The sequence below is a fragment of the Schistocerca cancellata genome, chromosome 9, assembly GCF_023864275.1.
Source record: "Schistocerca cancellata isolate TAMUIC-IGC-003103 chromosome 9, iqSchCanc2.1, whole genome shotgun sequence".
In the NCBI taxonomy this organism is placed as follows: Eukaryota; Metazoa; Arthropoda; class Insecta; order Orthoptera; family Acrididae; genus Schistocerca; species Schistocerca cancellata.
Window position 1 is genome coordinate 370,116,873 of NC_064634.1, and position 23,184 is coordinate 370,140,056.

Consider the following 23,184-nt stretch of genomic DNA (forward strand, 5'->3'; position numbering starts at 1 on the left):
TCTAGTAGCACTATCCCGCAGTAGCCTCTGTAGTTGAAGCCGTCTGTGGCTGCTTCAACCACTCTCATGATCTGCTGTGGGGCAGAGTGGTTCTGCCGGAATCCGAATTGGAAATCCGGCAGAAGTTGCTCTCTGGTAATATGTTCTCGTATGGGTTTCAGCAGGAGGCGCTCACAGATCTTGCTGAGAACTGGCAAGTGGCTAATCGGACTGTAGAGCTGCAGGAATAGGGGAGGGGGTCTTTCCCTGGTTCGTGTATCGCGAAAAATTCCATGTGTTTCCAGCAAGCTGTGATCTCGAGGGAAAGAGGAATCTCGTTGAAGACGTCCGCGAGGTGTGTGATAGCCGAGGGTGGGTGGTTTTTGACTAACTTGTTGGTGACACTGTCGTGTTCTGGCGTTTTTTATGTGGGTAGGGATCTAATTACTTTTGCCATGTTTTCGAGGACGAAAAGTGTGAGATTGTCCTCTGGGTCCTCCTCAGCATTGAGGAAGACGGCCAGTTAACGACGGACTACCTCTTCATATTCTCCATCCTGGAGTTCTGCCGCTTGAAACTGCTTCCCGAAGGAGTTGGCGAGGGCGTTGGCGTTTTCAGCGTGGCTGTAGGCCAGACCTCGCTAGCCGTGCAGTGTTCCGGGAGCTGTTTTTTTTTGCGGGGGCGGCCCGTCCCTTTGTGCGTGTGTGTGTGGGGTGGGGGGTGGCATCTTCCGTTGCTTGCAAGATGGAACCTATTAGATCTTGTAGCGCTTGTTCTACTAGGTGGCGGAGTGCGAGCGATACCAGAGGCGACAGTTTCTCGGCATCGTTCTCAGTCTGTACGTTTGTAAGTACTGTGGAATGCTACCCATTCTCCCACATCGATCTCTAGAATGACTGGGTTATGGTCGGAGGACATTCTCTTGCATGTCCTTGCGGCCACAAATCCCGCGATCCTCCTAGCGAGGGCTATGTCTAACACGTCGAGTCTACCTCCATATTTTTTGGAAAGTGTGTGGAGTCGACCGGATCCAATGTTTCGAAGTGGTGGTCGCGTGCTAGTCGTTGCAGTTTGGCGCCTGCTCTGGAGGTTACTCTAGAATTCCAATCTGGGTGTTTGGCATTGAAGTCGCCTACAGTTATGTTTGCTTTCAATTTATCCTAGAGCATCTATGTCTCCCAAGTCTATTATATCTTGTGGGGGTCGGTAAATTGCAACAATTGTCAGGGGTCTGGTGGCAGTGGTTACTTCCACCGCCACTGCTTCGATTTTATTGGTAGCTGGTAAGAATACCTGGTGAAGGGGGAGCCCTCTTTTTATGTTAATGGCCACTCCTCAGCCTTGGTTTGGCCTGTCCTTACAGTAGCTAACGTAGTTGGGGACTGTCGCTTTTATTCCCGGTTTTAGGTTGGTCTCCCCCATCATGTATATGTCGATGGAGAACTCCTTGGTAATCCTCTGTGTGGTTTTTGTATATTCCTTCACATAAATGCATATTTCGCTCTCAGTAATGCTTACCTCTACATACATGATACGGCATGATATAGTGCAGACAGAAGATCAGCAATTAGTTTAATCCATTACATTTTCGGCATGCAGCCATGCGAATAAGGATCCTTCCATTGATATTTCGGCCACGCATCGTCCGGCCATTCCCAGCGTGAGTTGCACGACTGACGATAAACTGCCAAGCGCGGCTTTATATGCTTTACGGCTGTGGTACGCTGGTCGGCAGCAAAGAGATACGCTTACAAACGCGCCACTTGTGGCGAAGGCGCACAGTCGTTCGATTCGGTTATAGGTGTATGTTCGGTGACGATGACACCATGAAGACTTCTCTGCAGTTTAATTATCCCAAGAGCCGGATTCCATGTTTTGTCCAAAGCGAAATCATTATCTCTATTTATTAAATAATGAATGTATAGCTGTTATTGTCACGGACGCGCCAATCAGACGGAAAAATGAGAGCTTTGAGTCACATTTCTGATAACAGAGATGTCTTAAGAGGTTTATCACTAGCTCAGTAACGCAAGGAAGGAACGAAAATCAACCCTGGACAATTCAAATAAAGCAATCTAGGGTGTGTTTAATCCTGGAGAAGCTGTTTAAATTCCGACTGTACAAATGTTGATGGCGGTTATATCGCGGACACAAGGTATGAAATGGCAGTGCATTGGCGAGGCTGTCGTTTGTACTTAGGTGATTCATGTGAAAAGGTTTCCGATGTGATTACGGTCGCACGACGGGAATCAACAGTCTTTGAGCGCGGAATGGTTGTTGGAGCTAGACGCATGGTACAATCCATTTCGGAAATCGTTAGCTGTAGTGCGTTTAAAATAATTATCTGCAAGTTTTGACGTTTGCCTCACCGGTGGGGATATAACTCTGTTGCCCAGGCAACACCAATGGCGAGCCAGCTTTCCTTACCACGCCACCGGCAATTCGCTTGGTAAAGCGCCCCTGCTGCCACGGTGTGGACAAATCACACCACGTGGTGTCGCGGTTCAGAGGCACCTACGTTTAATAGCTCTCGTAGTATAGTGATATTTTCTGCCGATGAAGGTTCTACAGTCGTCAGATAATGTGAACGAGTGTTTCGTGTTGTCGCTGCTTTAACTATAACAGTGAGATTCATAATAAAAGTGGTCGTCCAAGAACGCGGTCATCGACTGTGAAGATAATGCTGTGTTTCAAAATATTCCTCCAAATTCGACAAAGCAATGGACACTGCGCAGTACTGCTCGGTTGTAGTGGATAAATCTCCAGCAGTGCAGCGGAGGAAAGTGGCTATTTTACTCTGGCGACAAAGAAATGTTCGGTTGGATAAAGTTGAACCTAGCTTGCGTAAGGCAAAGTTAACGGAGCTTGTAGTACTGTACAAGCTAAACACTCCACGCTATCAGGTCGACGAACTGGCTAACGCTAAAGGGCATAATTTATTCAGGTTTCCTCCGTCGCTGTTGTTGTTGTGGTCTTCAGTCCTGAGACTGGTTTGATGCAGCTCTCCATGCTACTCTATCCTCTGCAAGCTTCATCTCCCAGTACTTACTGCAACATACATCCTTCCGAATCTGCTTAGTGTATTCATCTCTTGGTGTCCCTCTACGATTTTTACCCCCCACGCTGCCATCCAATGCTAAATTTGTGATCCCCTGATGCCTCAGATCATGTCCTACGAAACAGTCCCTTCTTCTTGTCAAGTTGTGCCACAAACTCCTCTTCTCCCCAGTTGTGTTCAATACTTCCTCATTAGTTATGTGATCTACCCATCTAATCTTCAGCATTCTTCTGTAGTACCACATTTCGAAAGCTTCTATTCTCTTCTTGTCCAAACTATTTATCGTCCATGTTCCACTTCCATACATGGCTACACTACATACAAATACTTTCAGAAACGACTTCCTGACACTGAAACCTATACTCGATGTTAACAAAGTTCTCTTCTTCAGAAACGCTTTCCTTGCCATTGCCAGTCTACATTTTATATCCTCTCTACTTCGACCATCATCAATTATTTTGCTCCCCAAACAGCAAAACTCTTTTACTACTTTAAGTGTCTCATTTCCTAATCTAATTCCCTCAGCATCACTACACCTAATTCGACGACATTCCATTATCGTCGTTTTACTTTTGTTGATGTTCATCTTATATCCTCCTTTCAAAATACTGTCCATTCCTTTCAACTGCTCTTCCAAGTCCTTTGCTGTCTCTCACAGAACTACAATGTTATCGGCGAACCTCAAAGTTTTTCATTCTTCTCCATGGACTTTGATACCTACTCTGAGTTTTTCTTTTGTTTCCTTTACTGCTTGCTCAATATACAGATTGAATAAAATCTATGTGAGGCTACAACCCTGTCTCACTCCCTTCCCAACCACTGCTTCCCTTTCGTGCCCCTCGACTTCTATAACTGCCATCTGGCTTCTGTACAAATTGTAAATGGCCTTTCGCTCCCTGTATTTTACCCCTGCCACATTTAGAATTTGAAAGAGAGTATTCCCGTCAACATTGTCAAAAATTTGCTCTAAGTCTACAAATGATAGAAACGTAGATTTGCCTTTTCTTAGTCTTTCTACACCGATAGGTCGTAAGTTCAGGCTACGGAAACCAGTGATCTTTCCCGAGATCGGCTTCTACCAGATTTTCTATTCGTCTCTAAAGAATTCCCGTTAGTATTTTGCAGCTGTGACATATTAAACTGATAGTTCGGTGATTTTCACTTGTGTCAACACCTGCTTTCATTGGGATTGGAATTATTATATTCTTCTTTAAGTCTGAGGGTATTTCGCCTGTCTCAACATCTTGCTCACAAGATGGTAGAGTTTTTTCAGGACTGGCTCTCCCAAGGCCGTCAGTAGTTCCAATGGAATGTTGTCTACTCCCGGGGCCTAGTTTCACCTCAGGCCTTTCAGTGCTCTGTCAAACTCTTCACGCAGTATCATATCTCCCATTTCATCTTCATCTACATCCTCTTCCATTTCCATAATATTGTCCTCAAGTACATTGCCCTTGTATAGACCCTCTACATACTCCTTCCACCTTTCTGCTTTCCCTTCTTTCCTTAGAACTGGGTTTCCATCTGAGCTCTTGATACATACAAGTGGTTCTCTTTCCTCCAAAGGTCTCTTTAATTTTCCTGTAGGCAGCATCTATCTTGCTCCTAGTGAGATAAGCCTCCACATCCTTACATTTGTCCTCTAGCCATCCCTGCATAGCCATTTTGCACTTCCTGTCGATCTCATTTTTGAGACGTTTGTATTCCTTTTTGCCTGCTTCATTTACTGCATTTTTATATTTTCTCCTTTCATCAATTAAATTCAATATTTTTTCTGTCACCCAAGGATTTCTACTAGCCCTCGTCTTTTTACCTACTTGATCCTCTGCTGCCTTCACTACTTCATCCCTCAAAGCTACCCATTCTTCTTCTACTGTATTTCTTTCCCCCATTCCTGTCAATTGTTCCCTTATGCTCTCCCTGAAGCTCTCTACAACCTCTGGTTCCCTTCAGTTTATCCAGGTCCCATCTCCTTAAATTCCCCCCTTTCTGCAGTTTCTTCAGTTTTAATCTACAGTTCATAACCAATAGATTGTGGTCAGAGTCTACATCTGCCTCTGGAAAAGTCTTACAATTTAAATCTGGTTCCTAAATCTCTGTTTTACCATTATATAATCTATCTGATATCTTCTAGTATCTCCAGGATTCTTCCATGTATACAACGTTCTTTTATGATTCTTGAACCAAGTGTTAGCTATGATTAAGTTATGCTGTGTGCAAAATTCTACCAGACGACTTCCTCTTTCATTTCTTACCCCCAATCCATATTCACCTACAATGTTTCCTTCTCTCTTTTTTCCTACACTCGTATTCCAGTCACTCATGACTATTAAATTTTCACTATCTGAATAATTTCTTTTATCTCATCATACATTTCATCAACTTCTTCATCATCTGCAGAGCTAGTTGGAATATAGACTTGTACTACTGTAGTAGGCATGGGCTTCGTGTCTATCTTAGCCACAATAATGCGTTCACTATGCTGTTTGTAGTAGCTTACCCGCACTCCTATTTTTTTTATTCATTATTAAACCTACTCCTACGTTACCCCTATTTGATTTTGTATTTATAACCCTGTATTCACCTGACCAAAAGTCTTGTTCCTCCTGCCACCGAACTTCACTAATTCCCACTATATATAACTTTAACCTATCCATTTCCCTCTTTAAATTTTCTAACCTACCTGCCTGATTAAGCGATCTGACATTCCACGCTCCGATCCGTAGAATTCCAGTTTTCTTTCTCCTGATAACGACGTCCTCTTGAGAAGTCCCCGCCCGGATCCGAATGGGGGACTATTTTACCTCCGGAATATTTTACCCAAGAGGACGCCATCATCATTTAACCATACAGTAAAGCTGCATGCCCTCGGGAAAAATTACGGCTGTAGTTTCCCCTTTGCAGTACCAGCACAGCAAGGCCGTTTTGGTTAGTGTTGCAAGGCCAGATCAGTGAATCATCCAGACTGTTGCCCCTGCAACTACTGAAAAGGCTGCTGCCCCTCTTCAGGAACCACCCGTTTGTCTGTCCTCTCAACAGACACCCTTCCGTTGTGGTTGCAACTACGGTATGGCCATCTGTATCGCTGAGGAACGCAAGCCACCCCACCAACGGCAAGGTCCATGGTTAATTGGGGTGGGGGGTGTTTCCTCCGTATTATACTCATTTAAATCCGACTGAGAATATATTGGCATAGGTGACAAGTACTGAGGCAAAAAACAACAAGAAATTTGCACTCAGTGAGGTTGAAATACTGGCAAAAGAAGTCATTGCAAATGTTACATCACAGGACTGCCGTCAAGTTATGAGCCATACCAAGAATATGTTTAAGGAGACGTGGATTGAAGGAGGACTGTGTCGAGTTTTGAGTAATACGTCACTTCTCTTGTTACTGTGTTAACGATTGCTGCTTTTGCCCTAAACACAGCAGAGTTTACAGAGACATCTCAGAAACTTTCTACTGCAGTTGAAATAGTGACAGATTCCTAAAACAGCGTATTATTGAACTAGCAACTGAGGGCGAGACATATCATTAGTTTGAAGAAGCGCACTCTCAGTATAAAAATATATGTTCAGCTTCTGCATTTACATTGTTGCAAAACCCACAGGAATTTTCGTTTCACAGGCTACTGATGGTTCTTGAAAATTGCGTTACTTCATTTAAAAACCTCTGTAGTTGCTCCAATACCGCGGTAGATCCGGGAGTTTTGCATATTAATCATACCGAAAAGAACTCTGCTCTTTGCATGCTATCATTTGCCAAAATCTTGTTTCAATATCTCAGACCGTTTATGATATACGAGGGATTTATGAACATTACATTCTGGTTTTTTCACTGGCGTCAGTGTTCGTTCAAAAATGGCTCTGAGCACTATGGGACTTAACTTCTGAGGTCATCAGTCCCCTAGAACGTAGAACTACTTAAACCTAACTAACCTAAGGACATCACACACATCCATGCCCGAGACAGGATTCGAACCTGCGACCGTAGCGGTCGCGCGGTTCCAGACTGAAGCGCCTAAAACCGCTCGGCCACCTTGGCCGGCTCTGTGATCGTCACGGAGACCTTTACACATTCCATTTTCTGGAGATAGTGATATCCTTCGAGGTTTAATGAAGAGTTTAGTATGTTATCTAAATTTTATATGCAGCAGCATATGACCTAACACACCAAACCGAATTCGTGGCGCGCCCTGTTTTTCACTGCCAACTTCACGAATTTCTCGCAGTAGTTTAGCTAATACCGAATTATCATAATAACTATGACCTTTAACGAAATATTAGGTAATTCGTCATAAAGCTGACGAATGAAGCTGTAAGGTGTGTGAGACTCAGAGTTTATTACCGTATAGTTTTTCTAAAATTGTTTGAGATAGATTGCAGATCGGCCAGCTTGGACGGCTGACAGGTTACGCGCGCAGCAGGCCTGGCGCTATCGTCGCATTCTGAAACGTTCAGCACATGCCGGCAACTACGGTTTCCTCCATTCGTTCGCTACTGAACTGTCAAAAGTCGCAATTAATTTTAAACGCGCTATAATTCAATGTTCCTGGATTCACAGCGTTAAGAGTGTGCCGAGAGTACCACATTTCAGGTATTACTTTTCACCATAGACAACGCAGTAGCCGACGGCCCTCGCTTAACGACCAAGAGGAGCGGTATTTTTGTACAGTTGTTAGTGCTAATAGACATGGAGCAGTATGTCAAAGAACTGCAGAAGTCAAAGTGGGACGTAAGGCGAACGTAACAGTTTGAGCGCTGAAATTGAGCGCTACGGGGTGTGGCACCAGGCCACAGATCCTTTGGTAGTAGTGTTGAGGTCGCCTGCAGTGCCTCTCCTGGGTTCGTGACCAGGTCCGTTTGATCATAAACGACTGGAAAACCATAGCCCGGTCAGAAGAGTCCGGATTTCAGTTGGTAAGTGCTGATGGGAGTGTTCGCGTGTAGAGCAGACCGAACGAAGCCATTAACCCAAGTTGTCAACGAGGCAGTGTTCAACCAGATACTGGCTCCTTAAAGGAGTGGGCTGTGTTTAGATGGAATTGGCTCGATCGTATGGTCCAGCTGAACCGGTCATTGCCTGGAAATAGCCAAGTTCGCCTACTGGGAGAACATCTGCAGCGAAATAAGGATAGAGGTATTATGGATAACAATGTACCATGTCACCGGGCCACAACTGTTCGAGATTGGTTTGAAGAACATTCTGGAGGATACGAGCGTATGATCTGGCCAACCAGATCGCCCGACATGAATCCCATCTAATATTTATGGGACATAATTGAGAGGTCAATTCGTGGACAAAACCTTGCGCCCGCAACACTTTCGCAATTACGGGCGGCGATAGAGACAACATGACTCAATCTTTTTTGCAGGGAACTTCCAAGGATTGTTCTTGCTACGTCGAATTGCTGCACTACACAGGACAAACGGAAGTCAGTCACGATATTGCGAGGAGGTACCCCATCACTTTTGTCGCCTCACTGTACATGTCAGCAGTGTGTATAAATTTTTCTGTCTCGTAACTAGACGGAGTGTTCCTTCTTTGAAGTTCCACTGAAGCTACTGAAAAAAAACAAGTTCTTAGCTGAAAGGTCTGTGCTATATTGTCACTTAACAAACACGAGATACTACCAGTTTCGCACCAATAAACGGTTCCTGACCAAAAAAGAAATACACTACTGGCCATTAAAATGGCTACACCACGAAGATGACATACTACAGACGAGAAATTTAACCGACAGGAAGAAGATGCTGTGATATGCAAATGATTAGCTTCCCAGAGTATTCACACAAGGTTAGCGCCGGTGGCGACACCTACAACGTGCTGACATGAGGAAAGTTTCCAACCGATTTATCATACACAAACAGAAGTTGACCGGCGTTGCCTGGTGAAACGTTGTTGTGATGCCTCGTGTAAGGAGGGGAAATGCGTACCATCACGTTTCCGACTTTGATAAAGATCAGATTGTAGCCTATCGCGATTGCGGCTTATCGTATCGTGACATTGCTGCTCGCGTTGGTAGAGATCCAATGACTGTTAGCAGAATACGGAACGCCGTGCTGGATCCCAACGGCCTCGTATCACTAGCAGTCGAGATGACAGGCGTCTTGTCCGCATGGCTGTAACGGATCGTGCAGCCACGTCTCGATCCCTGAGTCAACAGATGGGGACGTTTGCAAGACAACAAGCATATGCACGAACAGTTAGACGACGTTTGCAGCAGTATGGACTATCAGCTTGGAAACCGTGGCTGCGGTTACCCTTGACGCTGCATCACAGACAGGAGCGCCCGCGATGGTGTACTCAACGACGAACCTGGGTGCACGAATGGCAAAACAACATTTTTTCGGATGAATCCAGGTTCTGTTTACAGCATCATGATGGTCGCATCCGTGTTTGGCGACATCGCGGTGAACGCACATTGGAAGCGCTTATTCGTCATCGCCATAGTGGCGTATCAACCGGCGTGATGGTATGGGGTGCCATTGGCTACACGTCTCGGTTATCTCTTGTTCGCATTGATGGCACTTTGAACAGTGGACGTTACACTTCAGATGTGTTACGACCCATGGCTCTACCCTTCATTCGATCCCTGTGAAAACCTACATTTCAGGAGGATAATACACGATCGCATGTTGCAGGGCCTGCACGAGCCTTTCTGGATACAGAAAATGTTCGACTGCTGCCCTAGGCAGCACATTCTCCAGATCTCTCACCAATTGAAAACGTCTGGTCAATGGTGGCTGAGCATCTGGCTCGTCACAGTACGCCAGTCACTATTCTTGATGAAGTGTGGTATCGTGTTGAAGCTGCATAGGCAGCTGTACATGTACACGCCATCCAAGCTGTGTTTGACTCAATGCCCAGGCGTATCAAGGCCGTTATTACGGCCAGTGGTGGTTGTTCTGGGTACTGATTTCTCGGGATCTATGCACCCAAATAGCGTGAATATCTAATCACATGTCAGTTCTAGTATAATATATTTGTCCAATGAATACCCGTTTATTATCTGCGTTTCTTCTTGGTGTAGCAATTTTAATGGACAGTAGTGTAGCTTATAAAACGAATATCATTTCGTTAATTTTAATTCACACCGAACATTATCTCACTAGTAGCAAATGTAAGCATAGAACTCGCGAACTCTGATCAAATTTACATCAATCAGTAAATTGTTTGAAAGTTCATACGATGTTTGTAAGCATATAATGTTCGATCAGAGCTTACCATTGTTCAGTGATATCAGTAATCGCTGGGAATGCACTGGTGTTCGAAGGTGTTTTTCATTATTCTTGTCCTGTTAAAATGTCTCTTTCGGCAGATCTATCTAAAATTGAGCGGGGTTTCAGTAGCGACTTACTTACTGTCTCTGTGTTTCAGGCTTATGGGTGACTGGCCCAACACATATACCTTCACAAAATCAATCGCCGAAGATGTAATACGCTCTGAAGCCGTTGGGCTACCCGCCTCGATCATCAGGCCCTCCGTAGGTAAGTTCAGCTGTTATATCTCCATGAGATGTACGTTCACCTAAACCGTTATGGCAGAACTAGAACCACGGTTCACTAGTTTCTCTCAGCACGCACGTATGGGAACCATATTTCTTAGGAAGCAGAAAAATAAATAAAGCAATAGTGTAACGTACACATAATGAAGTGTGTTCACAAACAGGATGGTTGTAGAGCTCATAGAACAAAGATATGGCAGACGTGAATTTAAAAAGTAACAAATTACACCATCACTAGCCACAATTTGAGGTAAAAGCTTAATATGAAGCACATTGAGAATGAATGTTTGTCTTCATTGTTTCGTCCAAGTTGTTGACAAACGAAAATTATGCTCTTCTGCATCTACATCTACATAAGACACGCCGAAGCCACCGTATGGGGCGTGCCAGCGGCTACCCTGTACCACTACCAGTTATTTCATTTCCTGTTGCACTTGCAAATAGAGAGAGGGAAAAATGAGTATATGCCTCCGTATGAGCCCTAATTTCTCGTATCTTATCTTCGTACTGATACAGGGTACTCGCCGCCAAGCACCATACTGTGGGTTGCGGAGTATCTACACTCCTGGAAATGGAAAAAAGAACACATTGACACCGGTGTGTCAGACCCACCATACTTGCTCCGGACACTGCGAGAGGGCTGTACAAGCAATGATCACACGCACGGCACAGCGGACACACCAGGAACCGCGGTGTTGGCCGTCGATTGGCGCTAGCTGCGCAGCATTTGTGCACCGCCGCCGTCAGTGTCAGCCAGTTTGCCGTGGCATACGGAGCTCCATCGCAGTCTTTAACACTGGTAGCATGCCGCGACAGCGTGGACGTGAACCGTATGTGCAGTTGACGGACTTTGAGCGAGGGCGTATAGTGGGCATGCGGGAGGCCGGGTGGACGTACCGCCGAATTGCTCAACACGTGGGGCGTGAGGTCTCCACAGTACATCGATGTTGTCGCCAGTGGTCGGCGGAAGGTGCACATGCCCGTCGACCTGGGACCGGACCGCAGCGACGCACGGATGCACGCCAAGACCGTAGGATCCTACGCAGTGCCGTAGGGGACCGCTCCGCCACTTCCCAGCAAATTAGGGACACTGTCGTGTTGTGTCGTCTTCAGCGATGAGAGTCGCTTCTGCCTTGGTGCCAATGATGGTCGTATGCGTGTTTGGCGCCGTGCAGGTGAGCGCCACAATCAGGACTGCATACGACCGAGGCACACAGGGCCAACACCCGGCATCATGGTGTGGGGAGCGATCTCCTACACTGGCCGTACACCACTGGTGATCGTCGACGGGACACTGAATAGTGCACGGTACATCCAAACCGTCATCGAACCCATCGTTCTACCATTCCTAGACCGGCAAGGGAACTTGCTGTTCCAACAGGACAATACACGTCCGCATGTATCCCGTGCCACCCAACGTGCTCTAGAAGGTGTAAGTCAACTACCCTGGCCAGCAAGATCTCCGGATCTGTCCCCCATTGAGCATGTTTGGGACTGGATGAAGCGTCGTCTCACGCGGTATGCACGTCCAGCACGAACGCTGGTCCAACTGAGGCGCCAGGTGGAAATGGCATGGCAAGCGGTTCCACAGGATTACATCCAGCATCTCTACGATCGTCTCCATGGGAGAATAGCAGCCTGCATTGCTGCGAAAGGTGGATATACACTGTACTAGTGCCGACATTGTGCATGCTCTGTTGCCTGTGTCTATGTGCCTGTGGTTCTGTCAGTGTGATCATGTGATGTATCTGACCCCAGGAGTGTGTCAATAAAGTTTCCCCTCCCTGGGACAATGAATTCACGGTGTTCTTATTTCAATTTCCAGGAGTGTATGTAGATGTAGATGTAGATGTCTATCTGACGGTTTACATGTTTTCTCCGTTTTGCTTTGTGCTGGACTGCGTTTTCGGTAATTGTTTGCATCCCTCATTCTACCCTTATTACTTCGATTTTAATTTTGTCATCTCTAGTGAAGCTTCTCATAGATCTTAAAAAATCATTACCGATGCCTTTAGTTGTCGTATATCTTTATTTCACTATATTCACAGTTCTCCATCATATACTAAAGTGGCAACTGCCTTGACGTCACAAAATTTCAGTTGTATCTCTTTCCCTGTTTTACTCTTAAGTGTTCTTATTGCACCAGAAACAAGCTGGTAAGTATTAGTTTCTGTTTTTTATGTATCGACTTGTCGTTCGTATGGTAGGTCACTTCCTAACTATCTGTAACGGACTACATGTTCTATCCGTTTACTTTTGAGGACTATTTCTGTTCGTATTATGTGAATACCTAAAAAGGTTATGATTTTAATTTTATTTATAAATATTGTCAGATTGTAGCTTGCGGATGTCGTATTTAGTTTCTGCAAGGCCATTTGTAGTTTATCGTCGCTGTCTTGTATGATAGTTTAACTATCCGCGAATAACATCGCATTAATATGTTTAATCCTGGGGGTTTTGCTATGGGCTGGTACCCTTACATGGAAAAAGATTGACACTAGAAAGTGTCTCATCGAGCCTCGGAACAATTGAACTAAAATATAAAACGCCCCGGCATGACTAAGGACATGAAAAAAGGATTAATGGACTTATCTGTTGTAAGGTAGTGATAATAATAATAATAATAATAATAATAAAAACAACTTCGCGTCGCACAATGGCCAAGTGGACATATTTATATTGGGTGCCACATCAGAAACTTGCGCTTCCTTAAACTATCCCTGTTATCCAAACGGGGAAAGGGGCCTAAGTTTAACAGTGACCTTCTCACAGATATAAAATAGAACAATAACAATCACTACTGCATACAATTATGACTTTCTGTACATTCCGGATGTGCATGATGTAATTATGATTCCACACAATTTCATCACTGTATTACTTGTCTGGGAAATCATAAACAGCATTACCAAAAGCTACTGACACAGAGAACTGACCAGCGCAGCAGCTGCAGAAGACATGCGAACTGTGGTACCTGCAGTCTGCATAGTTTCGCATACTGCAGACAACGCCCTGTTCATGCAGCCGTTGTCACTGAGAGAGACACAGCACTGGTCGAGATTCGGGAGTAAAACAGTCCAAATAGCTGTCTGGCCATCCTGTGTTAGAATTTGCGTGATTTGTCAAAATCGATTAAGTTAAATGCTGGAACGGTTCCTTTTTGAAAAGGGCACGGGCGATTACCTACCCCATCCTTATCCAATCCGAGTTCGTTCTTCGCCTCCACTGACCCCGTTTTCTACAGAAGTTTCATCTGCCTTTGTTTTGTAGCAATCTTTCTCTGTCTCTTGCTATCTTTACCATTTGGTTGTAGTTCCTGCAGTTCATTCCACCGCTTCTCTGTATTATGTTAATGAATGTTCTTTTCCGTTTAATTAGTTTCAGTGTTAGTAGTTCACTGCCACCTGCCTTGACACAATGGTAACACCGGTTGCCGTCAGACCACCGAAGTTAAGCGCTGTCGGGCTTCGCTAATACTTGGCTGGGTCATCGTCTGGGTCCGCAGGGTGCTGTTGGCAAGAAGGGCGCGCTCAGCCCTCGCGAGGCCAACTGAGGCGCTACTTGATTGAGAAGAAGTGAACCGCTCACGAAAGTTCATAGCGGCCGGAAGAGCGGCGTGCTGAGCACATGACCCTCCGTATCCACATCCGGTGACGCCTAAAGGCTGAGGGATGACGCGGCGGCAAGTCGGTACCGCTGAACCTTCATGGCCTGTTCGGATGTTTTTTTTTTCCTTAGTAATTCGTTGCACATCTTTTCCCGTCTAGAGTGTTTCTGTGGCTCTTCTCGACATACATATTTCTTTTCCTTCAGAACTATGGTTTAATATAGTCCCAATAAATTATTGTTTCTGTATTAACATCATCGTTCGTTAATAAATAATTCTTGTTTCTACAGGTTTGTTTGATATTAAACTGGTCATTTGCTACCCATTATATTTCTGTTGTCATCTCTTTGTAAGGTCACAGGCATTGCTGTCGCCACTGCCTCTTGGAGGTAGTGCCACTGAGTCCGGGAATCCCCGTCATGCTAGAAGCAGCGAGACTTTTTTCGCCTGCCGTTCTGAGGGTGCGGGTTGGCCGTCTGGCGGTAGTGACAGTACGGAACGGTGGAGCGAGTGCCTAAGTTCTTGGATTGTAGTGGCAATGGCTACCTCTGCGAAAGAAATAGAAAGCCTATGTGAAGGTGCTTGTTAGTATGAAAGAGCTAAGGCAGACAGCAAATATAATTGATATTATTTGATTGAATTATGAAAGGATGGTGCTTCAATATTCTGTCCTTATCTTCGCTACCCATTCACGTTAATGATAATTGTTTGTAACGAACTAAAGGTTCTTGTTCAGGAGGTGGAATGGAGTGAAAGTACATTTGCCACTAGATACATGGTCACGGCTAATTAGTTAGGCACAAATTCCTTGGGCGGAAGATCCCCGTTTTAGCTGTCGAACTGAACTTTTGCCCGATTTCCTAACATAAAACAGACACGTAATTCTTCATGCTTCCCCGGCGGTCTGTTGACATCTTGGATATTCGGGAATCCAGCCGGATGTTCGCGTCGTTCTCGCACGATATTTCAACAGCGTGCCTCGCTGTCTTCTTCAGGTGCTACCTGAGACTGGTCCTTGGGTCGATCGAGTCCAGTATTTATACCTGGGAGGAGCTGGGCGTTCCCTAATCGGTCCGCGCCGGGTCGAGTGTTCCATCTGTGGTCCGCGCCCGCCAGACTCGGCTTCAACGGACCTCTCCAGTCGCAGATGTTCCGATTGCCGTCGGCGCCCGTTCTGGCCGTCCTCAACGGATGTGGTTATCATCTGAGGTGTGTCAGACCCGGTCTGAGATGTTGGGTACTCTATCTCCTGACTGTTACTATGATTTCCACTTCTGTTTCGTGCTGGGCGCTCCCTAATCGGTCCGCGCCGTCTGAGGTCCGCGCCCGCCAGACGCGGCTACATTGTCCCTCTCTGGTCGCTGGTGTTCCCTCCGCCGTCCGCGCCCGGCCTGGCCGTCTTCTGAAGTCGAGTTCATGATCTGGGGTGTGTCAGATCTGGTCTCTAATGTCCGACACCTTGTCTCACGGCTGTTCTCTCGGTCTCCACTTCTATTTCTTGTAGAATCCCGGAGTGTCCTGCATTGAGTTTTCACAAGCTCAAGCGCTGGATTCCAGGCAGTGCTGATTTGGTATCCCGAGCCACGGTTGATTAGATTGTCTGTGACCTTAATCTCAATGGCTTCTTTAATAACACTGTCCCAAAATCTTGAGGTCTGTGTCACAATCTTGGTGTCATTGTAATCCATTGAATGACCAAGTTCCAGACAATGCTCTCCTATGGCTGATTTAGTTGCCTGCCTGAGTCTGGTATGCCTCTGGTGTTCTTTACACCTGATGTTCACAGTTCTGGTGGTCTGGCCAACGTATGACATACCACACTGGCATGGTATGTTGTAAACACCTGGCTTGCGTAGCCCCAGGTCATCTTTTACATTCCCCAGCATAGCCCCAATTTTGGTGGGTGGGCAAAATATGCTCTTGATGTCATATTTCTGGAGAATCCTGCTGATCTTGGCAGAGATAGGTCCGGCATATGGCAGGTATGCCATCTTCTTTGCCTCTTCTGGTTCTTCTTCTTGATCCTTTGGCCGGTTAGCAGACAGCTTTTCCAAGAAAATTATTAAAATAACCGGTGAGGGAGGGTTAGCTAATAGTTGTAATGCACGACAGAACTTGGGACTGTAGCAAAAATCCGGAGAACCGAACTGTAAATAATGCGACCAAGAAGAAATAGAGTGAACAGCAAACAGACGCAGTGTAATTTGGATACCGTAACCAGATGCCACGCCAGTCTTCGCAGTGGCTTATAAGGCGTTTGTTCAACCAGTTTTTGAGTATTGTTCACCTACCTGGGATCGCTACCATGTTGGACTGATAGAATAGATATGGAAGATACAACGAAGAGAAGCGCGTTTTTCCAGAGGATCGCTTAACCGGCGCGAGAGCGTTACGGAGATGCCCAACAAAATTCATTGACAGGCGTTACAAGAGAGGCGTTGTGCATCACGGAGAGATTTAGTATTAAAATTTCGACAGCGCACTTTTCGGGAAGAGTTGGACAACATATTACTTCTCTCGACATATTTCTCAGAGAATGACCACGGGGAGAAAATTTGAGAATTTAAACAAAGAGGGTTATCGACAATTTTTCTTCCCATGCACAAATCGCGAGTGAAACAGAGTTGGAGGGCTCAGTCAGTGGTACAAAAAGTACTCTCCTCCATACACCAGTAGGTGGCTTGCGGAGTATGAATAGATGTACATGAGGAAGACACAGTATGCAGCAGCTGGCAGACGGAGAAAATTCTAAAACGTAAGTGTCGCAAGAGCTTAGGCCATTAACAACGATGAGAATTTAGAAAGAAAACTAACAACAGTGTGGACTGAGATTTGCTATAGGGTGAAAATTAGAAAAAAGTGTGTAAAAAGGACGTGTGACGTGTATAGTAAAAGTTTCAATTTTGTAGAGAGGTGGTTAAGAATTTGTTGTGACTATAAGAGAAAGAAATTTAGCAAAATGGAACCGTTGGATCCCAGAAATAAAATCGAACGGGCGTAGATAGACAAGGAAAGTGGGTTTTGTGAAAATGGAGAATTTTGACGTAAGTTGATAGTAGAAAATCTGATAAAAGAGGAAGATATTTCGACAGAAATAATCAATTATCCAATAGGGAGTTGAAGAGAAATACGTCTACCAGAGCCCTCGTTTTTCTGCCATGTACGAGGGTTGGAATTTTAATAATGTCAACTATTTATTTACAGCTCGCACAAAATACATACGTGTCTCACAGTTTTACTGACCTTCAAAGTAGTCACCAGCATTGTGTATACCAGTTGCCAGCGATCTGGAAGTCGTAGGATACTCTTAGCACTGCCAGTCGTGTTGACAGTTCGAGCGACACGGTTTATTATCCGACGAATTTGTAGCAGTTCTGAAGCGAATGCTGTGAAGTGTTTCCTTCAGTTTAGAAATCGAGTTGAACTCACGAGCGCTTAAGTCAGGGGAGTGCAGTAGGTAGTATAGCACTTAGCAGCCCCATCAGTGAAACGAGTGAGTAACAGCTTGCACTGTACGTGCTTGAACATTGTCCTGCAAAATGATGGCCAGGTCCCGCAGAAAGTGTCATCACGTCTGTCTCTATGATGTTCATTTTTGTAACACAACCTACGACCATCTTAGAGACAGAAATGATGACACTTTCTGCAGGGCCTGGCCATCATTTTGCATGGCAATGCTCTAGCACGACAGTCCAAGCTGTTACTCACTCGTTTCACTGATGGGGCTGCTAAGTGCTATACCACCTACTGCACTCCCCTGACGTAAGTCCTCGTGAGTTCAAGTCGATTTCTTAACTGAAGGAAACACTTCATGGCATTCGCTTCAAAACTGCTACAAATTCGTTGGGCAATAGACCGCGCCGTTCGAACTGTCAACACAAATGGCACTGCTAAGAGTATCCTACGACTTCCACAACGCTGGCAATGGGTTTACACAATGCTGGTGACTACTTTGAAGGTCAGGAAAACTTTGAAACACGTATCTATTTTGTACTAGCTGTTAATAAATAGTTGCCACTATTAAAGTTCCAACCCTTGCACATGGCAGAAAAACGAGGGCTCTTTTAGACGCAGAACGTTGGCTTTGTGCGATAGCAAATAATGATTATAATGAGTTATTACTATCTGGAGTAGAAATGAAATGTGTGCCCTTAACTGGTTTTAAAATTAAAGGAGCTATTGGGAAGGCTGGAAAAACTATTTGCTGCTAATCAATGTTAAAATCGAAAATGGTAGAAGAAACTTATTGTGTTAATTCTGTCATGGTGCTTGGATTAGAAGAGGGATTTGTTATTGGTTTGATTGGCTCTCAGAGAAAAGGGCGGAAATTGACTACTGGAAAAGTGAACTGAGAATAGCAGAAAACGATGAAATAAAAAATAAAACGCAGTTTAAAGAAGGAACAGCAATACATACAAAGTCTTCAGGAATTTACCATGTGGTTGTGAGGGAGGACTATGTAAAAGACAGAAAAATGGCAAGGAAAACGACAGAACACTGGCAAGGGAAATCGAAGAAGATGAAGATCACGTAGAATGCAAAGAACAAGATGGACTCACCCCAGAAGGAGTACGAGCGAAGATGAAAGGCATCGCAAGCATGGAACCCAAAGGAACGGAGAAGTTAATTAATTTGTTTTTGGAATATAGAAAAGTATTTAGTAAGAGACATAGCATCACAAAAGGACCGCCATACAGAATTAAAAGGAAGCCACATAAGCCGTCTTTTTTACTACCAGATAAAACACTACTTGCTCAAAACTGGCTGTGGAAAAGGCAGTGCGAAACGTGTTGTCGTCATCAGGTGTGATCGAACGGGTCAGCAGTCGGTAGAACATACTCTTAGATGTTCTTCCTAAGTAAAAGGGTGAAATTCGTCTGCTTTCGGGTGCTCGGCAAGCGAATACAGTATTCGATCGGGAAAGAGATAGACCAGTAAATATCGAACAATTTCTTCAGAAATTCAAAGGGATGCAATTTTTCATAAGTTTAGATTGGTAACCGGCTACCACCAGTTACCCTTCTATATGATAGCTGTTGTTACCAGTATCGGATGATACCTCTTGAGTTAAACGGTAGTCATCCGGAAATTAGACGGAGTGTTAGGAGAAAAGTTATTGAAGAAAATTGCAGTTTACTTTGACGATTTGCCACTATTTAGCAAAAACTGGGAAGGACATCTGTAGGCTTTAAAATAAGTATTTTCAAGGTATGAGTCGTCTGGGGCCCGTTTGAATGTTGAAAAATCGGAGTTTTCATGAAAGGAAATTAACTTTTTGGGTCATATAATTGATGCTGACGGTATAAGGCCGAATCTAGACAAACTAAGGGGTATAAAGGAATTTCTATTGCCAGGAAACAAAAAACAGCATAAAACTTTTTTCGGGTAATGCGGATTCTGCCGTCGATTCATAAGTGAACAAGTGCTGAACAGCATAACGTATGATCCTGATCAGATAAATGTACAGAAGACTTTCAGAAAATTAAGGAGACACTATGAAATGCTACAATACACTAGCCAACAGTGGAAATGTAACTATATCGACCTAAGGCTACAATATATATATATATATATATATATATATATATATATATATATATATATATTTAATATGGGACACCTACAAAGATACTCCAGTATCACCCTCACGAACGAAGACGACCTGCTCATCCACTAAAACTACTTATGGATCCTGTTTAACTGGAATCGAAACGGGCCAACAATGACTTTTCATGACTGGAATATTATGATGATGATGATGATGATGTAAAGTCTTTTACCGTCGATATTCATGTAAGACAACTGCATATAATAAAATGCATTATTACTCATATAAAACTAGTATGCAGTAGTTAAAGGGAAGAACACTATCATATTTAAAACAATTTAACATTTCTCAAAAATATTTCATGCACAGAACAAACCTTATGCGGTCATTCATGTTTGCGTATCTACATATTTTGCACTAGAGTGACTATTTTTACCAACCTTTCTGAGACTTAACAATCTGTCATACATTTTGGTCCTTGAGGAAGTAGCTTCCAAAATATTGGTGTTCTCATATTACCAGTGCTTACTCATTTTTGAAAAAATACTTTCTATTTTTGTATTTGAGCCTGGAAGGTAAAGGATAAATTCTATAAACGTGGGAATGTTGTTATTAGAATGTTTTTCTTGCTCTATTATAACTTTTTCTTCCTGAATTCTTTGAAAATTTGCATCCACCTATCCTGTATTTCTATATTGTTAGCATTCCATGCACATAATTTTTCTACTAAAAGTATCTTAGCCATACAAAAGTCATCAAACAAGAGTGACACAGGCAGGATTAAATAACCTATGTCTTGTATTATTGAAACACTGGCCTCCACATATCACAAATTTGGTTTTGATCTCAAAGTAGATCAACCGAAATCGGTGTCATGCGGAAAATTCTAACTCCATGAAAGTACTGTAGATAGTCATATGGTAAACTGTAGAACATGTTTACAAATGAATAAAATCTATCCTGAGCTGGTCGGTCAGACTCATACAGTTTCAGTAACAAGACTTTTAACTTGGGGACTCAAAACATTAGCTACTATTTTTCCTATTTTTTACCTACGATTTTAGTAGTTCACAACAACGCAATGCTTCTGAAAAACTAAAATTCAGCCTTTCAATTTCTAGAATACTTGTTTGAAAGATATATAGCTGACTGTGCGCAAACCAGAACCATAATTCTGATTCCTCGTTATTCAAAAATGAATGCAAAGCAGCAGGGCACCTTGATTCTGACAGAAAAAGTGATTTTAAAGCAGGATACAATTTTACAATCCTTTCAAATGCAGGCAGTAATGTTGACCACCTTGTGCTGATGTAACCCAGTACTTGGTGATATTCAATATTCACAAGTTTGCAGAGTTCCTTTAGATGTTCCATCCGTACACTGTATATATGGAAACACATAAATTTTACCCACGATGTTTCCAGCATCGACTGGTTACTTGCTTACCGCTGTTTCCACACTGTGCTGAATAATCAATCCCTACAAGAGACTTTGTCAGACTTACTTCTAAATTGCTGAAAACGTTTTCCTTACTTTCTCTCCTTACCCCGTAAAACACATTATTCATATTATCATCTGAGAGGAACACAAATTTTGATTCCAAATTATGGGATTGTAGAACATGCAGTACACGCTGTGATAAGAAAGCTGATGTTCTATTTTCGACAGAACAGAAATTCTACAATTTTACACATAACCCACCTTCAGGTTTGAAATATCACACAACGAGAGGAAGTAATTTAGTAGATTTACGATTGCTAGTATCGACAGAAACGCTTATAGAATTCACTTCATTAAGGTCTTCAGTAAGAAACTATTAACACCATGGAGCCAACACATTATTAACAATACATTCTGTTCTTGTCCTTGCACAACTAAACTTGATACCATACAAGTTCTTAATTATTTTCGATGTTGAGCCCGTGGAGTTATAACTGTGACTGTGACACACTGCGGTAGGCAAATGTTCCTTCTGGCACAGCCAATTTTAATTCTACATTGCCTGAGATAGAAGGAAATCGTAAAAGTTACTAACACAGTAAGAAAAATTTGCAGTAGTTAATAACAAAAGTATAAGATTTCAATAATCCATTATTCTGTCAACATACCTAATGTTGTACTGGATCAGAAGGCGCTCTCATCTTCGATGATGTTGCTGCAGCTGTTGAACCCAGTTTACGTTTCTTAGTTTTATCGTGCTGTAAAATGTCTCAACTTCCACCATGTGCCATGGAAAATATGTTGTGGCAAGTTGTGTAACAAACCTCACAATTTATTTTGGTACTTTCCCAGAAAGGATACTTTTCCTTTAGTTTAGTAGAAAACAAGCCCTTGCGTTCAGGCTTAATTTGAAGAAATGTTCTATCGCAGTAGGGAAAAGAAAGATTCTCTGAATACTGAGTGTAAATACAGTACTGAAATGATTATTCAAAAAACTGAACAAGAGCACATGCGCTTCTTAAAGCATTCGTGACTCAACAGTCACCACTGAGCTGAGGTCGACACAGAATGCACAGAAAATGAATAACAATTGTCGATTTCCCAATAAAAGAACAAAACATGTCACTAAATTTAAATCTTCCACAAACAATGGTTTTTACTTTTCAGCTAAGTTATGCATTGTTGCTGATTGAAAGTAAATTCTAACATGGTTTAATGCAATCCAGATATAGGAGGCGTGGAAGGGGTGAAAGCAGGGGAAGTGACTGTTGACCGTTGCAATCTTGTGTGGAAGGAACAGTTATTTCAACAGGAACCTAACAAAGATAATAAATCTATAACATAGAAAAAAGGTAATTTTACGATGTATTTTCAAAATTACAAATCCCAATATTTTCAGACAATTATACATAACCTAAATACAAATCAGCAGTATTAATTTATGTCTCAAAATGTATTTGCGAAATATCAGTGTACGGGAAATTTGTATGTCCCCACGGGGGACGCCGGACACCTGGGCCAGGAAGGGGGACTGTTCCGTTTTTTACGGGCTTACATCGCCCACGCTGATAACTAAAACAACAATGAACAACTTTCGTTTCAAGTTAAAGGGTTCTGCATTTAATTATAATTATATTCTATTAGCAGTCAGTGTCAATCCCCTCCCGTGTAGCCTTCGAAATCCCACTGATAGTAGACGGAGTAATGAGGTTTCAGGCAACAACAGCAGCTGTTTGTGCTATGTCGCTATTTTTCGCCGGGGCCGTAGAAACAAGAGGAAGATGAAGGGAGAAGCAGAACATGTTTCATTTAAGCGTAGTTTCAGTCAGTTACAAGTTGTGTTCTTCTCTTGTGTTGGACGGATGTGTTACTGAAGTCTAGTTACTGCATGTAGCCATTGTAATTCCTGTTATTCATAGTGCCTCGCAAATGCATAAACAGTGCTGACAATTTTTTCTACCAATAACGTCATATGTTAGCAAGGCGTACAGATTATACTTTGGCTATGAAATTCGGGACTAAGACAAGCCCTGGGTTCCTCATGTGTGTT

At 43.4% G+C, this 23,184-nt stretch overlaps 1 protein-coding gene across 1 annotated transcript in view; it reads left to right on the forward strand.

Annotated features, from left to right (window-relative positions):
* Positions 1 to 23,184, forward strand: part of LOC126101423 (fatty acyl-CoA reductase wat-like) — a 193,944-nt gene that overhangs the window by 103,602 nt on the left and 67,158 nt on the right. Inside the window, exon 5 of the mRNA XM_049912084.1 lies at positions 10,413 to 10,522. Coding sequence (XP_049768041.1) covers positions 10,413 to 10,522 — 110 coding nt within the window. The remainder of the gene's footprint in view (positions 1 to 10,412; positions 10,523 to 23,184) is intronic.